The following is a 21906-nucleotide window of genomic DNA, read 5'->3' as shown; positions in this document are numbered from 1 at the left end:
ATTTCAGAAATCTGAAAACAGCTCACTAAGCTGGACACGAGCCATTGTCTCCCGGGCCCTCCAGCTCCTTCCATCCTAACCGCACCCCGCCATACAGATTACCCCCCTCCCAGCACCCTGCCAGCACTGCCCACCTCCCAGAGCTGGAGCCAAGATTTCAGTTCCCTTCCTCAGGCGAGTGGCTTAGCATTAGTTGCATTTTCAGATACATTAGGGAGGCCCTGATGCTACAGAACTTACAAGCAAGCCAAGCCGCTTCTCGGCACACCCCGCGCCCCCCCTCCCCCCACACCGAGTTGCCTTCATGGCCCCCTTGCCTGAGAGGCCTGGAATTCAGGTCAGGGAGAGAATAAAGAGAGCGTGGCATTACAATGAGTTCACAGCGAAAGGTCTCCTGGTCGATGTTGGCAAAGCCCGCGAGGGTGTTGAAGAACTTCATGACGCACTCCTCCTCCCGGAGCGAGGCATACTGCTGGAACGTCTGCTGGATCATCTTTCGGAATTGCTTGGGCTGGGGTAGAGGGGCAGGGGTGAGCGGGGCCTGATTCCTTCCCTTACGATCTCACCGCAAGCCTGCCTGCTGCTGTAGGATAGTCCCCAGGCCTCTGCCAAGAGGGCAGTGGTGATGTCTTACCCACAGTGCACATCTGTTGTCTCAAGGGAGCTCACCATGGCCCTGGGAGGGAGGCAGGGGAGATGGCATCCCCGGTGCTTAGGCCACAAAGCTAATTGGCCTCTGATGTGGAACTAGAGCCGTGTTTCCTGATTCCCAGCCACAGAAAGGGCCCGCTGGATGGAGTGGTCCTGTGTCCAGATGGCCCAAGGCAGTGCAGACCCCTGGCTTCCCTGACTACCCCCAGCCCCATCCCTTTAGCTCTAGTCCTAGGGGGGACACAAAGGAGACACGCAGGGAGTCTTTCTGAGCTCCTCACCCACTGGTTTCCTCACCTTTAAGTTCTCCTGCATCTGCTTTGGGAAAAACAGGTCCAGCCCCACTTCTTTCCTGAAAGAAGGGGGAGAAAAGCAGCATTTGACTCCCCTTCATCCCCAACCCAAGACTTCTGGCCAATCAGGGAAAGGCAGGAGGACCAGGGAGACAGGTCCTTCCTGGCTGTGGTCTGGGGATGAGGGGGTGTATGGGGTGGCAGGAAGAGCTGGGCAGCAGGAAAGGAAGGGAGGAGAGGCTGGGGCCGGTCCCAGGACTTACTCCAGGAGCTCGAAGTTGGACTTTTTGTCCAGTGCGTTGTGGGGCATGTCCTTGAAGAACCGCCTGGAGAGAGAGAAGCCATGGAGAGGCTGATGGCTGGGGAATGGGGCCATCGGAGCCGGGTCACCCAATGCCCACACGTTGGCCTGGAAGCCCCCTCCCCCGTTCCGTTGGGAACCACTGGGAGGGAAAAGTTAGGAGAGTCGAAAAATTCGATATTTAGAAAACCATGAAGAAAAGGAAAACCCACAAATTTCCTTCCTAGAAAAGACTCCAGCTGTGCTCTGGGGGGCCCAGCTCTGGGACAACACAGTTGTTGGGCAGAGGAGGAAGATGGTGCTTCTACCAGTGGCCTCTAAAAATAAACGACCCAAGGCTGCCAACACCTGACTTATCAGCTAAGGAACACCTACCTCCACCTTTAGGCTTTGGGCTCCCTTTGTGATTTCCTTTTCCCTCATTTGCTATCTCTGTATATGTGTGTATGTAAATAATTGTTAAATGTATTAATAGTACACAGGAAAACTTTAGAACTTACGGAACAGAATATGAAAATAAAAATAATCCATGATCCTACCACCAGGGGTGACATCTATTAATTTGTTTTACATATCCTTTAAGTCCCATTTTCTCTTAAAATGTATGTCTTGATAAAGATTTTTTTTTATGTATTATGTATTTATAACAATTAAGTGGAGATCAAATAGCCAATGTCCCCATTTGTGTTATCCTCCCTTCCCTGCTTGGATCACTGTGTCTAGTAATTTCTTCAACTGTTGCAGACATTGTCCCACTCTTGATTGTACATTAGAGTAGCTCAGTGTTACTTTAACCCGGGTATCCTTGTGCACATCTGGGAATAGTTTTAAGCTACAGATACCATAAGCAGAGAGGGGCAAGCAACTTATGATTCAAAAGCAATAAATTTACATAATTCACAGTGTTTAGAAAAGAGTAAGGTTAGATCCTCACCTCGTACTTTATTCTAAACGGATTAAAGGGGAAAATGTTAATAATGAAACTATTTTAAAACTAGAAGAAAAGCTAGGGAAATATTCCCAAATCATGGGATTGAGAAGAATATCTAAAGCGTGAAATCATAGAAGAGATCTCCAATAAAAACTTAAAACATGTAGTGCTATGTCCTTAACAATTTTTAATAAATGGTATTTTTGAATATATTGTCAATCAAGATAAGTAGTTATCTTTTAATAATTATGGTCTCAATTTTAGAGAAAAAAATGCATTGGAAAAAACCTGACTGGATCTACCCTGTTAATGGAGGTTATCTCTGGCTAATGAAATTTCAAATGATTTTAGTCATTTTTTTCCCCCTTTCTACATGTCCCAAATACTCCACACTGAACAGGTATTACCTTTTTACCTGAAAAAAAATTTAAGGCAGTGAGATTAGTCAAACCATCGTAATGCACGAGTTTTCTGCGTTCACTCCCTGCTGAGATGGCCTCCTCCATGGCTACACGTTTCCCCTATGTAGTAAGTTCTTCATTCGTTTCCCGTCCTCTCATTAGGCCCCTGGAGCTACGGAGACTAACTTTAATCCTTTCCTAGATGCCACATACTTGAAGGCAATTCTTTTATCATCACTTCTCTCTTCATTATGGTCCGTTCTCTTCTTATAGTCCCCAACACACACACACACACACACACGTGCACACACACACACGTGCACACACGCGGGTGAACGCACACACACACACACACACACACACCAGGGCATTGTCCTCAATTACTTCAACTGCTTCACTCAGATGACAAAAAGTGATGCAAAGTAAGAATGAGGAAGAAAAACTGGCTCTGTGGTGAGAGGGGCACAGGAAGACAAGTGGTTCTTTCCAGCTGGGGCAGGCCCAGTTATTCCAAATGCCAGCAGTTGGAATGGAGGGAAAGCAAAAGATAAAAAGTTTCCTATAAAATTTCTCTTACAGAATCAAAGACAAGTACATTAAAATGAGTTTCAGGGAGTAATAATATTTAATGACAGCTCAGTAAATATTGTTGAATTATATTTCACAATATTGAAATGTATTTCTAGTCTATCTCCTTCTAAGAAAAGATGCAAGGATAGTTTTTTTTTTTTTCATTTTTTGTTGCTGTTGTTCTTTTTGGGTTTCTTTTGGCTGCACTGTGCGGCATGCAGCATCTCAGTTCCCCGACCAGGGATGGAACCTGTGCTCCCTGCATTGGGAGCCCAGAGTCTTAACCACTGGACCACCAGGGAAGTCCCTAAGATACAGTTTTGAAACATATTTAAACAAAATAGAGTTAGAAAGAAACCAGGCAATGAGGTAAATGAGATAAAAAAAATGTGCCAATCTGTGGCTTGGGCTGGTTGCCCTGGCAGCCAGGGTAGTGGACAGAATACCTCGCCAAGTGCTTAGCTCATCAGGAGATAATATTGACCATAAAACAAGGACTGCATTTCTTAAATTAAAAAGTGTGAAAAGCCACTGATCGAAAGAAAACTAATAGTCGTAACACTCATTCTACCAAAAAAATGTGAAGCCAATTTCATGGTTTTTTCCTCCTGCTGCAATTCTGGTAAATACCAATCGTATAACATTAGAGCACAATTCAGTAAATGTGAGAGTAGGAGGGCCTGACTAAATGTGGTCTGAGTGTATGACCTTCCAATGGTCTAATTCAGTGGTTTTCAACCAGAGGCAATTTTGCACCCTCTCCCCAGCCTGGAAACAGTTGTCAATGTCTGGAGATCTTTTTTTAGTCACAGCTGGTTGGGATGAGGGGTGGTCCTACCAGCATCTACTGTGTAAAAGCCGGGAATGCAGCTAAATATACTACAATGCATAGGATGGTCCCCACAACAAGGAACTATCCAGCCCCAAATGTCCCTCTTGCTGAGGCTGGGAACCCCTGGGAACCTGATCCAAGGGGAGAACTTGGGAAACTAGAAAGAGTGGCTCTTCCCTAACCCCACTTCTTGCGACCGGGTGCCTGACAGAGCGGGACTGCAGATGCTGGAGGAGTGTTCTAGCTGAGTAAGGGCAGATCTGCACTCTGGAAATCAGACAACAGGTGAGCAGGGGTGACATTCAGTTATAGGGCACGAGGAACTCATCCAGGGCTCTTCCCTGGATGGAAGATCGTTTTCCTCTTACTTCCACCCGAAGGCACTTGCAGTTAAGATCCAAAATTTCCAGTCAGTCATGGCAGCTTTAGAAAGTTTTCTGAGCCAGTGTTCCCTGCGGCTCTCCGCATTCATAGGAGACCTCAGAGCACGCCTGTGCAGCTTCCACAGCAGGCAGCACGGCCACCCGCATTTCCTCCTGGGTTGAGTGATATGCAAAATGTACTCCCAGGTAACTGAACGCATTGGCTTGCTGCACGCAGTTATGGGATTCTAACAGAATACATGTTAGCACGTGTCCACCAGAGAAGAGGAATTGAGATCTTTCAGGGTTATCCCTTCATTCAAATACATACTGTGCTCTCACCGTGTGCCAGGTGAAGGCGGCACCAACCGTGAGTTCCAAGGTTTGATAGATTTCAGACTAGTGGATGTGAACAACTGGGCGCCTGCCGCGTAAGTACGGCAGATCCCTGCAGGGTAGGACGGGCGGGGTGGGCACAGGGAAGGGGAAGGTTTCGAGGTGGAGAGACCCTTGAGGCTGCTCTGCAGGAAGAGCCCAGGGCCACCCTGCTTATTGCCGACATTTCACAGGTGTCCTCTGAGCTTTTCTATGAATGTAGAGGGCAAGCAGGCAACCCTGGCTCAGTGCATTTTCTAAAGCTGTCAGAACAAAGAAGAGTTTATCAGGCTGAAAAGGGGTACTAGGCGAGTATTCCACGCAGAGGGGATGCACCACCCACTGAGGAAGTGACATCTGCTTCCCAGTCCCAGGTGACAGCGGTCTGTTAATGTCACTCCTGGTTTACGATAACGAATGAATGAATGAATGAGTTTTGAGACTGGGGATGGATGAAAGAATTCTGAGGACTGGGGTATTTAAATAAGCCTTAGTAAAAAAAAAAAAAAAATTGGGGTTGGCTAAATGGAAAGGTAAACAAATTTGGAAATGAACACTGAGGAATTAAAAAGCATGAAAAATAACAGCAGTTTTAGAATGATTAAGGAGGTGGTGAGTGGAAAAGTTTTTTATTAGGAAAAAGGAAGATAACACATCTACACCATCCCAACCTCTAGAAATCCAGCTTACTGCCTATATCACCGATGGCCCTTCTCTCATGCACTAAAGATCATGTATTGTGTAACGCGGGCCTCTCACTGTTGTGGCCTCTTCTGTTGCGGAGCACAGGCTCCGGACGCGCAGGCTCAGCGGCCATGGCTGGCTCACGGGCCCAGCCGCTCCGCGGCATGTGGGATCCTCCCGGACCGGGGCACGAACCCGTGTCCCCTGCATCAGCAGGTGGACTCTCAACCACTGCGCCACCAGGGACGCCCTGTGTAACTTTTGACAAAGGTGCCCAGTCACTCGAGTGTGCTGTGATCTGTGTCCCTAATGTTTGGAGCGGTTGAACATCACTGAGATGGCCGGGAGAAGCAGTCACCGCCCCTCATCAGATGGACCCTCTCGCCTGAGACTCATCTTCCCAATCTTCTGTGCTGAGCCCCGTCTCAGCTGCTGTCAGTGATCCCCAACCTGCCCCGGCTGCCATCCTTGAATGAGGCTGCACCTGCTCCGAGTACCCTCTAAGTGCCTGGCTGGTTCTCCGCAGCCTGGTCCACCCCTGTGCCTGGCAAACTCCAGGTGGACAGCAGGGCCTCTGGGCAGGCACAGGCCCCTGACTGATACTCAGGTAAGGACAGCAGAAAGGAAAGAAAAGCAATACAAGTATTAACTTATCACGAACATTTATACATCAACTATGAGATAAAATGCCTTTTGAAACAAGCCGAGTGTTCTTTCTCTAATCTTTTCTTATTATCCGTTACTCGCTAACTGCTGTTGGGTTACACATTCGCTCTGAGTTTTTAGGTCAGAGTGTTCTGGAGCTCTGCTGGGAGTGGACAATAGTCCTGGATGCCTCTGGTGAGGGGGAGGCTATTTGGTTCCTCAGACTGCGAGGGAACTCCAGCACGTGGGCCATGAATTTCACACTTTAATTCATAGGGGGATATTTAGAGAAAATATTTGGCATTTATAAAGCACTTCCAGTAAGGGGGCTTCCCTGGTGGCGCAGTGGTTGAGAGTCCGCCTGCCGATGCAGGGAACACGGGTTCATGCCCCGGTCCGGGAAGATCCCACATGCCGCGGAGCGGCTAGGCCCGTGAGCCATGGCTGTTGAGCCTGCGCGTCCGGAGCCTGTGCCCCGCAACGGGAGAGGCCACAACAGTGAGAGGCCCGCGTACCGCAAAAAATAAAAAATAAATCACTTCCAGTAAATCAACAAAAAAAATTAATTAAGTATGATTCCAACTATATGACATCCTGGAAAAGGCCAAATATGACGACAGTAAAAGATGAGTGGTTTTCAGGGGTTGGGAGGGGAGGGAGGGAGGAATAGGTGGAGCACAGGGGAGCTTTAGGGCAGTGAAACTGTTCTTTAAGATACCATAATGGTAGATACATTGTCACTGTACACTTGTCAAAACCCATAGAATGTACAATACCAAGAGTGAACCCTAGGGTAAACCCTAGGGTAAACTAAACCCTAGGTAAACCCTAGGCTTCGAGTAATCACTATGTGTAAATGTAGGTTCATCAATTGTAATGAATGAACCATGCGGGTGGCAGATGTTGACGGGGACGGGGGCTTATGGGAAATCTCTGTACCCTCCACTCAATTTTGCTGTGAACCTAAAACTGTTCTAAAAAATAAAGTCAACTAAAGTAAATAAACAACAACATAAAGGTAAAGAGAAAAAATTAATTGGTACAAATGATGAATAACTAGTGAATACTTCCGTCTCTATCACTGTTCTAACTACTTTAAATATGTTAACTCATTTATTCCTCATAACAAGCCTGTAGGGTTGCTACCATTATCATCCTTCCCATTTTACAGATGAAGGAACTGAGACACAGGGAGATGAAGTAACTTGCCCAGTAAGTGGAAGACCCAGGATGCAAATTCAGGCAGCCCAGCTTCAGACCCTTTGCTCTTCATCATTATGCCCAATGGCTCCTCGCTATGAATTGAGTCCATTGAGGTTTCATCTTGGCAATCTCATATCTTGTGCATATACCATACTTCTTTCTTAAGCTAGGAAAGAATACATTTTCTTTTTTCTGGTGACACCATATTATCGGTAGGCAGGTGACACAACAATGTTAACAGGACTTTTCCCCATAATCTGTAGATAGACTGCACTCTGGAATCTTTTCAGGAAAAAAGTCACAGCCTTGGAAAATTCTGCATTACGGCCTGATTTTCAGAAATGTATCTGTCTCTCTTGGTTAGAAATAGTCATAACTTGACTTTAAAATAGTCCATGATAATGGATAGCTTTGTATTCAACTTTAAAAATGATAGGCTTGGAAATCTATGAAGTTTACAAAATAGGTGTTTTCCATATCCTTTCCCGAATATATATCTTTGTATCTCAAAGGTCAGCCCGTAAGAATAGGAACATTCATCTGACTCTGCTCATCAGGCTAGGGGAGATGTGAAATAATACATCCCTGTCGTAAAACAAGCATGGGTTTTGGAATAATCCTGAGTTGATAAGACAGCCAACACCAAGAGACTATCCACTCCTTATAAGACCATAAATGGAGCCAGGTCAGTTGGCGCACTTTGTCCTCCAGTGTATTTAGCCCAGTGCCCGGTGCTAAATAATGATAGTCATTATTATTACAACCAATGATAGTTTGGGGGTGATTCGAGGAAAGAAGAACATGAACTAGGATGCTCATGGGTCTTCTCTATGTTGCTATTTTACTACTAAGTGATGGTATTTTGATAGTGACTTCAGTGATCAGAGTCTCAAAGTGACAATGGAGACCTGGGTATGAGATCCACAAACAAAAAGGTAAAGGTGGGCTTTTTTGAGTTGTCTAATTTCAGAGGAGAAGATAGGCGTGTGTAAGTTGCAATGCTGTGATGGTCTTGGAAGGCATAAACGGCACATGTGATAAGGTAAACTTCGCGGAGAGCCCCCGAACCAGCAGCACGCAACTCCCAGGACCACTGCCAACTGCGGCGAGGTGGTCTGTCTTCCAACTGGCATCAGGGGTGCAGACTTCCTCTGTGCAGGGGACCCTTGTGTCCCCTGGCTTGTTGAGACAGCCACCAAGTAGGAAAGCAAGGAGGAGCCCTCCGAGGCTGTCCTTGACCTATTCTGTCACAGATGCCAGCAGTTTCAGAAGCCCCCCCTTCCCATCCCACGGCTCTCCCTGGGGGACCCCTCAGCACTCTCTCTGAGATCGAGGATGGGAGCCAGAATTCCTCAATGCCCCCCAACTTAGCAGAAGCAGCAGCAGAGTCCTATTCTCTATACCTTTAAGGTCACAGATAGGGCAAGACTCACCCTGGAACCATCACCTCATACGAGGCTAACTGTCTCTAAATCATCTGGAAGACTTGTCAAAAATGCATGTCCTGGGACTTCCCTGGTGGCGCAGTGGTTAAGAATCTGCCTGCCACTGCAGGGGACACAGGTTCGAGCCCTGCTCCTGGAAGACCCCACATGCCACGGAGCAACTAAGCCCGTGCGCCACAACTACTGAGCCTGCACTCTAGAGCCTGCTAGCCACAACTACTGAGCCCGCGAGCCACAACTACTGAAGCCCATGTGCCTAGAGCCCATGTTCCTCAACAAGAGGAGCCACCGCAATGAAAAGCCCGCGCACAGCAACGAAGACCCAACACAGCCAAATAAATGAATGAATGAATGAATGAATGAATAAATAAATAAATAAAATAAATAAATTTTTTAAAAAAAGCATGTCCCAAAGTCCCATCCACATCCACTAAACCAGAGTTTCCAAGGGTGGGGTTAGGGAATCTCTAATTTAATGAGCTCCCAGGTGATTATGATTTGCAACCAGATTTCAGAATCACTGTTCTAGGACAGACAAGGGGTACAGAAAAGGTGATGAGAGGGCAGAATGGGTCATGGATCCTGGTGGATGGTGAAAGTGAATGGTGCTGCTTTGGCTGAGAAAGTGCTAGAGCATGGCCTTAACATCCTCCTCCTCTGTCCACAGTGCTCCCAACGGCCAAGAATAAGGTTTATTTCTTAGACTGTCATTCAAAGTCTTCCACCATCGATCCCAACTCACCTCCCTAAGCTCATCTCCCACGGTCCTCCAGTCTGCTCTTTTCCTTCCACTGGTCCCCGAGCCCAGGATGCACCCTCCCCCACCTCCCAGTTCCCCCCAGTATCTACCGATGGAAATCGTTCTCTTGCTTCCTGGACCAGTTCACATTCCCTCTTCCTGATGTCCTCGGGCGGGATTACTGGCTCCTATATGTATGTCTATGTGCTGCTTATTTCACTCTGCTGCATTATGATCAATTGTAGACACACTTGTCACCTCCCAAACACTGTGAGTTTACGGGCCTCCCCGGATGATTTACTAACTTTGTCCATATCTATTAGCACCTACTGGAGCTGGGGGTGCAGCAGTGAACAATACAGTTGGAATCCCAGCGTTCGAATATCTCCCAGAAACTTGCCTAGTGCTCAGAGAAACATGTACTGGATCACTTGGATGGCAGCCAGAGGAAGACAGGGGGCACCAACCAGAGAGGGAGCTGGCATTTCTCTCCCGAGGACCAGACGCTGAGCAGCTCGGGGGCTTACCCTCTGTCGGCCACAGCGCGTCCCTTTCCAGCTCTCACATACCCACTCTTGCTTCCCACGCTGGAGGAAAGTCCAAGCTGGCCAAGTGCCCAGTACAGGAGGGGAGGTGCAGGCACCCACTCTGGAGAGGCCTTGAGGCCACATACCTGAGCTCCAGACAGCCCAGCTGCAGGGCCATGCCCTCGCTGACCTTGCTGGCATAGCGTTGCATGTAGTCATTGCGGAGCTGGCAGGGAGAAAGGCCGAAGTTCAGATTCCCGCCCCCGGTCCCTGTTTCCCTGCGATGGGCAGGGCCCCAGGAGACGGTGGGTGCTTTGATCACCATCCTGCCGCCCTGAGCTATCTCTCACCCCCTCCCGCAGCTATGCACAAATACGTAGCAGGAGATGAAGGGCGGGAGGGGAGGCTCAGGAAGAGCCCTGGGCAGCGGTGATCCCGTTCAGGCTGCGGCCCTCCAGTTTCTGAAGCACTTTCACGGCACATTCTTTCATGGATCCACGAGGCAGGAAGTTCAGGCTCCCCTCCCCCACTCCTCATTTTGGAGATAAGGATGCTGGGAATTTGGGGAGGACTCAGTAATTTATCCAAAGCCTTGTTGGTAAGTGGTGACAGATGTCATCCACTGTAGAAGAAAAGTCTGGCTTGGTCTCTAGTGAACCAGGAGGGAGGTGTAGGAGGGGGTTAAGGCCAGGCAGGAAACAACGATGGCAACTCCCTGTACCCGGCACTCACTCCCTGCCGGGTTCTGTTCTGGGCACGTGCATTATAGCCAGGGGTGTGGTGAGCAGCTCTAATCAGCTCATGGAAGCTAGTTATTTAAGTTTTCCAAAATTTCGCAAGCTGGTTGAAATATTGGTACTTTGAAATAGACCACGATGGGAGTATTTACACCATGGAAATTGGCAAGTGCTACAAATCAGAGAGCTGGTTTACCAGCACCAGCTAATGCTATCATTAGGTCTTCACATGAACCCTGTAAAGTAGGTATTCTTAATATCATCCCAATTTCACAGAAGAAGAAACAGCCTCGTGCAGGTAAACTAAGTCCCGAGGGATAGCAGGTTAGGAAGCGGTAGAGCTGGGTAGATAACAGGTGTGTCAGACGGCTGAGCCTGCCTGCTAAGACCATTGCCTCCTCTTTGGACCTGCTCTGCCCACTTCCCCAGCCAGGTCTCCTGGGCACTAGTCCAAAGCCACTAGGAAAGTCCATGTGTCCATGGGGTGGGGTTAGCCAACCCTTAGCTGTGAGGGAAGCAGGGTTGGACAGCTGACCAGGGACCAAGGAATGTTCCCGAGAGAAGTTTCCTGGAATGGGACCTCCAAAATCTAAGCTTTGTCTTTCCATCTCCCCAGCAGAGGATGGTCATATGACCATGGGGACCACAAGATAAAATGCTTTTACCTGTTGGTAAAAATAAAGCAGTGTGGTCCTGTCTTCTTTCAGGCTCTCCATGAAGTCCTCTGGCAGGTAGCGGATTTGAAGGTCATACCTGGGACAGGAAATTCAGACTCTGTGGTTGACCCAGGGAAGCTGGTCATGCCAGGAGCTGCCCGTGGAGCTCCTGGCCTCCCACTGGGGACTTGTTCCTCTTTCCTTCCTCTGTGGTTGGCTGGAGGACCATGAAGGACAGAGGGGTGGCTGACCAGCACACGGTGGTCAGTGCTAGTTCTGACTCTCCACCTTCTCCCTCTGATGATAGCTGTTTACCTTCGGTTCACAGACCAGCCCTTGGCCTGGCTCTCCCTCTTCCCCGCACTTCTGTTCTTCCTTCTCCATAGTGCCAACGGCATCTTGTTTAGGGCTGTGCCTAGATATCCGTCTTGGGATGGGGATGTGCTGTGAGCCCATATTAGCTCTTAGCAAACAGATGCATTGGACGCTGCAGACGGACCAACCTAAAATGCCACTGTGACGTTCTAGAATATTCTCAGAGGTTGGGAAAGGGCTCCAAGAAAGGACCTTCCAGGGTCTCCTCTCACTCTGCACTTACCGCCCCGCCCCCCCCCCCATTTGAGAGCACAGGGCTCCTCTCCTACCTCCACTCAGCTTCCATGTGTAGACACTCGTACTTGTCCTGCACCTCGCCCACCGTCATCTGCGGGTGCAGCCAGTGGATCTCATCCGACTTCATGTGCTTCAGCCTCAGCCCGTAGCAGTCCGCCAGCTGGATGTTGGGCCCGATCCGCCCGCTCAGCAGGATGGAGGTGATGACCTCCTACAGAGGAGAAGAGAGGGGGCATGACCCAGGGGTGCGCCTGCTGGGCCCCCACAGTCCTCATGCAGGCCCTGGAGGTGTGATTCTCTAGGCTGGGATTCTGACTTAACGTTGTATTCATCACTGATTCGCTAGCACTTAGTGCAAGGCGTGGTACACAGTAGGCTCTACGTGATGAATGGACAAGTTGGCAAAATGACACAGAGATGGAGGAACTGAGAGGAGACAGGAGAAGCCAAGGGGAAAACGCAGTGAGGCAAAGAACATGGATTCTGTGCTTCTGTATTTCATTCCAACCAATCAAACCCAGCATCCTCTGTGTAAGGAGGACCATCTGAATGGTTCCCAATTCAGCCAGCATTACTGAACGTCTGCAGTAGGCACTTCTGGGCACCGTGCATGCATTGTTTCATTGAATCTGTGCAACACAGGGGAGCAGGTGTCATATCCCCATTTGGCAGATGAGGAAACTGAGGGAGGTCACACAGCTCATGGAATTAAGCTGGGAGTTTGAACCCTGAGCCACTGGACTCTGAGGACTTGTAGTAGACCAAGCTTCTTAATGGGGAGGTGGGCTGGGCAAGATAGAAGGACAGGACTTGCATTAAGGATTAAATGGCACAATTCCCACACAAGAAGCATGGCCACTGGAAATAGAGTGTTGACAAGAAATTAGGTGCTCTCCTTATTCCTGCTGTCTTGACCAGAAGCCAACCTGCCCCACAACCTGATGCCATAGCTTCCTGGCCTAGCGCCAGAGCTGGATTAAGAGGGGGTCCATTGGCAGCTGCCTGGAAACCCATCATCTCTAAGGTCCTGTCTAGTTCTGAAATCACATTGGTTTCACTTTAACTCAGGTTTCTCATGTGGTTCCATGCGTAACTGGTGAATCAAGCCCACTCCTGATGGAGCAAAAAGTACCCTCAAAGGCAAATTAAAAAACTCACAAGCACTGTCTAATCTCTATTGAGTATCTTTGCAACACATGCCACCTAGCCTATATACAACCAGCCCGAAGGCAGAACAATGCAGGGTGGGTTGCTGTCTGATCAGGAAGAACAGTGACCCCGGATTACTTAAATTTTATGTTTTTGTTACATCTCCCAAGAAGTTGTCTAATGTAGTAAATCAAATGTAATCAATTCCTTAATTGGAACAAAAAGAAAGGTATACCATTTTTCTTAGAAGAAAATCAGTTTCTTCTTATTTTCACTAATAAAATGTCCAACTAATATTTAGAACACCAAATTCTTCTTCAGCCTGTGCACTCACATGTCTTAGTCCAGTTCTGCCTCCTGTCAGCCCTCTTTAACTCTATGGAGTTGTGAAGCTAAAAGACTCTAAGCTTGAAAAATCCCTTCCCCATTGGGAAAGCCAGTGCCCATCAGAGAAGTCAAGTATTGCTCTGAGATGGAAAGTGAGGCACAAAATGCAGATGTTAACTGCGGTAACAAATCAGCACAGGGATCAGAACTTCGGTCCTGGAATGAGGAAGAAGGCTGTGATCAATGGTACCTACAGTGAGAGGGGCACATACAATAGGAAGAGTTCAAGACTGGGAAGTTGACCATTTTGTCATTATTTCCACCCATGTCTCTTGCCACTCACCCTCTGTACTTCTCTGTCCACTTGGCCATCCAGAGCCCCCATGTCAGTTCCATATAGACTCCCAAACTGGAGTCCCAGGCTCTGGTGTTTTTAAACGTAGAGACTTCCCTACCCAAGTTGAAACTTATATAACTGAAGTCTAATTTCCCCAGAACTGGGACCCCTGTGATTATTGAAAGTTTCAAATATATATGAAGAAAACAGAAGTCAGTAGAATAGTATAATAACCCCCCATGTACACATCGCCCAGCTTCAACAATTACTAACATTCTGCCATTCTTGCTTCTTCTACAACACCATCTACTCCCTAACCATCACTCAACTATCATCAATTTTTACAGTTCTTCTTTTACAGTGAAATTTATATTAATTTAAACGTGCAAATTTTAGCTATACAATTTGACACATGAATACACCTGTGCAACCCACATACCAATTAAGAGATTTCCAGATCCCCAGAAAGTTCCCTCATATCCCTTTTCAGTCAAACTTCATGCACATTCCCACCTCCAATTCTAGGCAATGATTTTTTCCTCCCACTTTTACTTAGTTTCGCCTGTTGTAGAACTTCCTATAAATGGAATCATTTAGTATATATTATTCATTCCCCTGTTGCTAAATACCTGGGCTATCTCTCATTTTTGGCTATTGTAAATAAAATTACTATGAACATTAATGTACAAGTCTTTTTGTGTATGTATGTTGTCATTTCCTTTGGACAAATACCTAGGAGAGGAATGACTAGGTCAAAGGTAGATAAGTGTTTAACTTTATAAGAAATTGCCAAGATTATTCTATTTTATATTTCCACTGTGATAGATGAGATTTCCATTACACCACCTCCTTACCAACATTTGGTGTTATACAAGTCTTTCTAATATTAGTCATTTTAGTGGGTATGCATAGAATCTCACTGAGCTTTTAATTTGCATCTTCCTGGTACCTAACAACATTGAGCACTTTTTCATCTGCTTATTGACCATCAATATGTCTTCCTTTGTGAAGTACTTGTTTAACTTCTTTGCCCACTTTGTGTTTGGGTGTGAGTGTGTGTGTGTGTGTGTGTGTGTGTTTATTGAAGTAGGAGATCCTCATACATTCTAGCTAAAAGTACTTTGTATATGTTTTACGAATATCTTCTCTAGGTCTGTACTGTGCCTGTTATTTATTTCCTTAACTGCATCTTTTGATAAAGTCTCATTTATCAAAATGTTCTTTTATGGTTAGTGCTTTTTGCATCCTGTCTAAGAAATCTTTGCCTGCCTCCAAATCATGAAGATATTCTCTTTTCTTTTATAAGCTTCATAGTTTTAACTTTCACCTTTAGCTCTGAGATTGATCTTGAATTAACTTTTGTGTATGGTGTGAGGTAGGGGTCAAGATACATTTTTTTTCTCATAAAGATCTATGGTTATTCAACATTGGTTGTTGACCTTCATTTCCCAATTGAATTATTTTGTTGTCTTTGTCAAAATCAATTGGCCATATAAGTTTAGCTCTATTTCTGGACTCTCAGTTCTGTTCTATTGATCTGTGTCTGCACTATGCCAGCACCACGCTGTCTGCATTACTGTAGCTTTCGAGGAGATCTTGAAGTCAAACAGCGTAAGCCTTCCACCGTTTCCTCCCCAAGATTATTGTGCTATTCTGGGTCTCTGCATTTCCATATACATTTTTGAATCAGTTTGTCACTTTCTATTTAAAATGTTTGCTGAATTATGATTGAGACTGTGTTACATCTATAGCTTAGCGAGGGAGAATTGGCATCTTAACAGCACTGAGTCTTCCAATCCTCACACATGGTATATCTTTCCACTTATTTGGCTCGTCTTTAATGTTTGTCAGCAATGATTTGTAGTTTCTAGTGTATATGTTGTACAGGTCTTTTGTTAAATTTATTCCTAATTTATTCTTTTGTTAAATTTATTTGATACTTCTGTAAATTAAAATTAAATTAAATTTTCTATTTTGGTATTCACCCTCTCTGTGGCTCCCTGTTTTCCAAGACTTTCCTCAATCTTCTGGCTACTCTGCCAGCCCCAAGTTCTATCCTCTTACACCTCAAACCTGTAAGGCTGCTGCTTTCTGCCCCTCTAGCCCCTCCCAGATTGGAAAGTGCCATCAGGCAAAAGCCACAAATTTGCAGATTTCGTTCTTTTCAGTTCAGCTCTCAAGAGCAGATTTTCCTTCTGCTTTGCTGTGGTCTCTCTCCAGGATCTTCAAGAGAATTTGATTTTTTATTTTGTCCAGATTTTATCATTATTCTCTGTGGGAAGATTAGTCCAGCCAAGCTACACCAGTTTTGAAAGCTATGTGGTATGTTAATGAACAAATCTGTCTTCTCTGCAGATGGGAGAGGGTTGGGGAGCAGAGAGCTCCCTTCAAGTCACAGGCAGCCATCGTGCAACACAGCAATAGCCAGAAGTATAAGCCCTGGTGTCAAACTTCTACAAGTGCTCCATCCACCCACCACCACGTAGCTAGTTTTCCTTGGACAACATATTTAAGCTCTCTGCATTCAGCTTTCTCATCTGTGACATGGAGGAAATAGCAGTATCTATTTTGAATGGTCTTACGAGGATTAAATTCGATAAAACCCCTTAAGACAGAACTTGGCACAAGGTAAATACTCAAAAAACCTTAGCATTATTTTAACACAGCAATCTCTTATAGATTCTGGTGCTTTCGTAAAAACAAAGAAAGAGTGGAAATACAAAACAAAACTCTGCTTTCCTCTTCTGCTACCTTTTTATCTCCTTTTCTTTTTTCCTTCCCTTGGAGGTGGTGGTTTGCCCAGGGGTCAAATTAGTGAGGCTGAGGGGTGGGCAGTGGCTGCAGAGCCAGGAGCGGATCAAAGGAGGAGGTGGGGCCAGGGGTGGAGAGGTCTGGAGTGGTTAGGAAATTGGTTACATACAGGTGGATTGAGCAAAGGAGTCAATATATTGAGGATAATGGGAAATAGGTTTCTTACTGTTGGAGAAAGTATTTGAAATATAGAGAAAGGAAGAATAGAGAGGAACCTTAGGTGAGGAACTGGAATTAAAAGCATTGGTGAGGGCTCCTGGTGAGAGAGAGAGGAGAGAGAGAGAGAGAGAGAGAGAGAGAGAGAGAGAGAGAGAGAGAGAGAGAGAGAGAGAGGTTTGTTTACTGAGAAAGCCTGGGACCAATGACACCCTGATAGTCAAATGCATACCAAGCACCCAGTCTTACTTTCCAAATACCCTTCTCCACTAAACGGATCTAGGGTTCCTTGGAGAAATGGCCGATTCCAGGGCTGGGGCAAAGAAGGTAAAAGATGAGTCTGGAATATCTTTTTGTGCTAGAAAAAAGGAAGAGTTTAGAGAATGTAGGAGACATATAACAAGGAAGCAGTATCAGCTTACAGGGGCTGGCACGGGCCAAGTCTGGGAGAACCTAAGCATTGAAGTCTATAATGGTAGGAATGGATTGCATCCACTGAATAAAACAGCATCTAGGATAGATAGATAAATAAATGGGGGAGAAGAGGATGCTCTTCTTTCCAGGAGATTGCTAACTAGTAAATGTAGAAGAAAGGATGGAAATAGAAAACCACCATTTGGCAACAAACTCAGTGTCGGTTGGTTAATCAATGGATGATAAAACTGGAGGGTGGAGGTCTGATGATGAATAGGACATTGACATGGTCTTAGTGTATCTCCTTTCAGACACTAATCAAATACAAAGGAAAACCTGGCAGACACAAATGACCAGGTCATCGAAGTTAACATCACCAGCGTTAGAACAAGGTAAACAGGACATGCCTCCTACCTTGATACACTGAGAAGGGTATAGCATCATTTCTGAGATATCCCTGCTAAGAGTTCATGATGAGTCTAGTCATGAGACCTGGGTGAGGGGTCTCCTCAGGGATTGATAGAATAAAAGGCCTGTACTCTTTCAGACTGAGAAACTCTTCCAGATTGGAGGAGACCAAAGAGATATGACAATGCAATGCAATGTGTGTTCCTGGACCAGACAGGAAAAAGAGACATTGTAGGTACAGTTAGTAAAATCTGAATGGGCTCTATGTTTTGGATGGTAGAGCTGTTTGTAGCAATGGTGATTTCCTGATTTAGATGGTCACAGTATAGCTCTGTAGAAGAGTGTCCTTGTGTGGGGAAATAAACACTGGAGTCTTTTCAGTGATGGAGCAGTATTGCTGCCACTTGCTTTCAAATAATTCAGAAAGAGAATAGTGATAGTGGGCATACTGTATGTGTGTTTATCAAGGGATAGAGCTACTACATACGGCAAATGATACATTTGAACAATTGGGGAATCTGGGTGAAGGTGATATGGGAGTTCTTTGGACTGTTTTTTCAACTTTTTTTTATAAGTTTGAAATAATTTCAAAATGAAGAGAGATTCTGATGAGGGAAACTCCCAGCCATATGAGAAGTAATTTTTGCCAGGCTAGATGGGGCTTTTCAGCTTCTCTTCCACTCAGAGCCTCTGAGAGGGGCCTGACTGAATCCAGCTCTTTGCTCTGTGGTTTGTGAAACTCTCCAGGGCATAATTTATGCAAAATTTTTTCTAGGTTTCCTGCAAAAAAGCAACCAATTTCTGTTGTAGGGATGTTGGGATAAGGTTAACTCTAGATCCTTGGGGTGGAAATGCATTAAGAGACTCTTCATCCAACAGATTTTCAAAGGAAGATTGATTTCAGTTTCAGGTAAGGAAGAAGCTGGGGATTTTCTAAACATGAACTGCATTCTTGGGAGGCTGCCTGGTACTGAACGGACTTTTTATTGGGTTGCAGGGGAGCTTCCTCCTGGAGGAGCAAACCTGAAGTTCCTGGGGAGTTGGAGCTTTACCAAATGGCTACTCCACCCACCATCGCCATCACCCTGCTGGTTACTGATGACAGGATGTTGCATAGGAAAGAACTTGGCTGGTCTTGTCCTTGCTTCTGGGAAGGGAGCCTCCGAATGCTTGGAATTTCCTAAGCGATAAGAGTGCCTTTATTGTTCCTGATGGGCACCTTGGACCAAACCTCACCACTGAGGTTTATGGTGATGAGGTAACTCATGGTGGGCCCTTAGGTAGTCTCAGGATGGGGGCTGGCCTTGTTGGAAAGATCAACCATGTGGTTAGAGTTTTGGAGCTTTGAGTCACATGATATCAGCCTGGCCTCCAGGGAGACAAGGAGGGCTGGAGATTGAGTCAAATTACATGGCCGATGACCCAATCAATCAACAATCAATCAATCAATCAATTATGTCTACATCATTAAACCCCAATAAAAACTCTAGACACTGAAGCTGGGGGGAGCTACCTGGTTGGTAATGCTAGCTGGAGGGTGACATGTCCTAAGAACACAGAAACTTCATGTTTGGGACCCTCCTAGAACTCACCCTATGTGTCTCTTCCTTTGGCTGGTTCCTATTTGTATCCTTTATAATAAAATTTTAATTGTCCTGAGTTTTGTAAGTCATTCTAGCAAATTATTGAAACTGAGGTAGTGGGAACCCCTAAATTTGTAGCCAGTTGGTCAGAAGTGTGGGTGGCCTGGGAACTCTGAGGAAGGGTGTCTTGTGGAGGACTGTGCCCTCAACCTGTGAAGTCTGTGCTAGCTCCCCAACTGCACTGGGTCAGAACTGCACTGTAAAGTGTGTCCATCCTCCAGGCACACCTGGGGAGAGACAAAGTTGACAACCACAGGTGACATACAAAGAGCACTAACTTTGGGGTCACCCAAGCCCAGGCTGTGAACCCCATTCTGACATGTACTTCTAGTAGGATGACAAGCTCCCCGAGCTGCAGCCTCCTTCCTGCTGTTCCCTGCCCTTGTCCTACGAAGCTGCAGACAGTTCCCTCATTCCAACCATCAGCAACTATCTATGACGTATGCATTCCGCAAAGTGTAGCAGGAGCCCCAGAGCTCACACAGAGCCCCCGCCTCAAGAAGCTTCTATTCAGGGGGTGAGAGGAGGAAAGCAGCTTAAGTGGTGGGGGCCCCAGAGTGGGCTGGGAAATCAGTTTAAAAGAAAAAACTTTGAGGTTTGACACGATCTCCCCGTGGAGGCTTCTGCATCAGCCCTGGCTTTCCCTCACCCTTCATTGCCTCTTCTCTCATATTCACACAGCTTCTCACGCAAATGGTGGGAGCAGCAAAACCAGCCCTCCGCCCACGGCTCACAATTTGTCATTAATGAGTTCCATATTTCTTTCTCTATGAATAAATCACTTTTAAAAACAACACTATAAGATATTTACCTACTCACAAAATTGCCATATGTAACATGACAGAAAAGAAAAGAAAAAGCTGTCTTCATTTTATCAATTGTTATTTAGCTAAGCCCAGGATTCTATTTTGCTACAGGAAAAACCTTTCCTTCCACCCACGTTGAGGGCTACTGAAAAGCAGGCCCCCGGACAGCCCATGGCTCACAGCTTCTGAGACTTTCTTGCAAACAGTGGGGTTTCTATGGCTTTTCTTCCTGCTTGGCTGACGCTGATTTATTGGCTTTATCAAAGAGCGTGAAGACCCCAAACTGCCTTCACCTCTCTCCCTATTCTCTGGTATTTCCTCTTGCCGGCCAGAAACAAAGAAGGAACAGGACTAGATGCTTGTCCCCAAGCCCAGAACAATTTATTTCCAAAGAGAAAAAGGTCACCCAAGCAATTAATTACTCAATCCACTTTCTCAATCTTTTGTTGGAGCAGAGCCACAATTTTTGTGTTTTTTTTTTGCGGTACGCGGGCCTCTCACTGTTGTGGCCTCTCCCGTTGCAGAGCACAGGCTCCGGACGCGCAGGCTCAGCGGCCATGGCTCATGGGCCCAGCCGCTCCGCAGCATGTGGGATCTTCCCGGACCGGGGCACGAACCCGTGTCCCCTGCATCGGCAGGCGGACTCTCAACCACTGCGCCACCAGGGAAGCCCCTGAGTCACATTTTTTAAATATGAAATTGATTTTTGTATATAGCGTGAGGTATGGCTGAAAATGAGTTTGATTTCAGCAGGATATCTAACATTCAGGGCCTATATGTGTGGGACTGTTTCTTGCCTCTTTCTCTGTTGCTTTGATCTAATAGTCCTTGTACCTCGGTCACATTTTATAACTTCTGTAGTAATCTCTGTATTCTCGTGATTTTCTCAGGTTCACCTAATTTTTCTTTTTATAAAATACCTAAGCTTTTTGGTTGTTCTCGCTTGAGCTTATGAAACATACTTCATGTTAGTGGCTGGGTTTTTAGGAACAGCCTGACAGCTGTATCCCCCACTCCCTCCCCCAGAAGTGCCTGCACCTTGCCTGAGGTCACAGCCCTTACTGGGGGCAGCCTGCATCCACTGACTGGTTACACTGGGGGTTTAAAGGCCCTGTCCTTTCATCCTAATTTGGAACAGCTCTGCTGGGCCATCCCAGCTCCCGTGCTCCCTGTGATGCGGTCGCGTCACAGCCCAACTTTTCTCTCTGCCCATTCCTGCCCTGTCATTCCCTGCAGGTGAGGTTCACGGGGGCTTACTGATGCTTCCTGCCTGCAGAGGGCATCTCGGGATCTGCTTCGCAGGAGCCCATCTGAGGATCTGGCCTTCATTTGTTTTCCAGGCTTGATTTGACTCACCCTCTTTACTCTTTGGTTTATGAAGGCAAAATGCTCCTCTTTTTAAAAATGATGGAACTTAAAATTTTAATAACTTGAAGCCTTAGTTTTATAAAGTCCTGCTTAAATTCTCTTTAAAAAGATATCCCTTTGAGATGGAAGGCAACTTTAAACAGGTGACTTTTGTCACTGGGTCCTCATTTCTATGTGATAAGATCCAGACTCTTTAGCGTGAGGCATCAAAGGCCCTATGGAATTTTCCTCTGTATGTTTTTTCCAGCCTCGTCTCCCACGCTCACCCATGATGCACTCTAAGTGCCTGCCTCCCAGGACTACTCTCTTTCTTCTCCAAGCCCAGCATGTCCCACCTGGAGGACACCTGGTCCCCTCCCCTCCTGTCCTCCCCCTCGCTGAGCTGCAAGTTATCCTTTTTAAGGCCCATTAGCACTGTGAGGTCCCCTGGGAAGCCCTCCCTGACTTGCCTAGACAGGGTTTGTTTCCGCCCCTGGGTTCCCAAAGAAGTCTGCACACACATCTTACAAGATGCTGTTATGGG

General features: G+C 46.4%; 1 protein-coding gene across 3 annotated transcripts in view; it reads right to left on the bottom strand.

Annotated features, from left to right (window-relative positions):
- PTK2B (protein tyrosine kinase 2 beta) overlaps nucleotides 1-21906 on the bottom strand; it is a 130369-nt gene that overhangs the window by 24736 nt on the left and 83727 nt on the right. For all 3 annotated transcript variants that reach the window (XM_060301279.2, XM_060301281.2, XM_030879088.2), the window contains exons 3-8: nucleotides 11997-12175; nucleotides 11362-11449; nucleotides 10106-10185; nucleotides 1208-1270; nucleotides 949-1003; nucleotides 371-511 (exon numbers count right to left, since the gene is read on the bottom strand). In XM_060301279.2, coding sequence (XP_060157262.1) covers nucleotides 371-511; nucleotides 949-1003; nucleotides 1208-1270; nucleotides 10106-10185; nucleotides 11362-11449; nucleotides 11997-12175 — 606 coding nt within the window. The remainder of the gene's footprint in view (nucleotides 1-370; nucleotides 512-948; nucleotides 1004-1207; nucleotides 1271-10105; nucleotides 10186-11361; nucleotides 11450-11996; nucleotides 12176-21906) is intronic.

This window comes from Globicephala melas, chromosome 6 (genome assembly GCF_963455315.2).
Source record: "Globicephala melas chromosome 6, mGloMel1.2, whole genome shotgun sequence".
NCBI classification, from domain to species: Eukaryota; Metazoa; Chordata; class Mammalia; order Artiodactyla; family Delphinidae; genus Globicephala; species Globicephala melas.
This window is presented reverse-complemented; position numbering and strand designations above follow the sequence as displayed.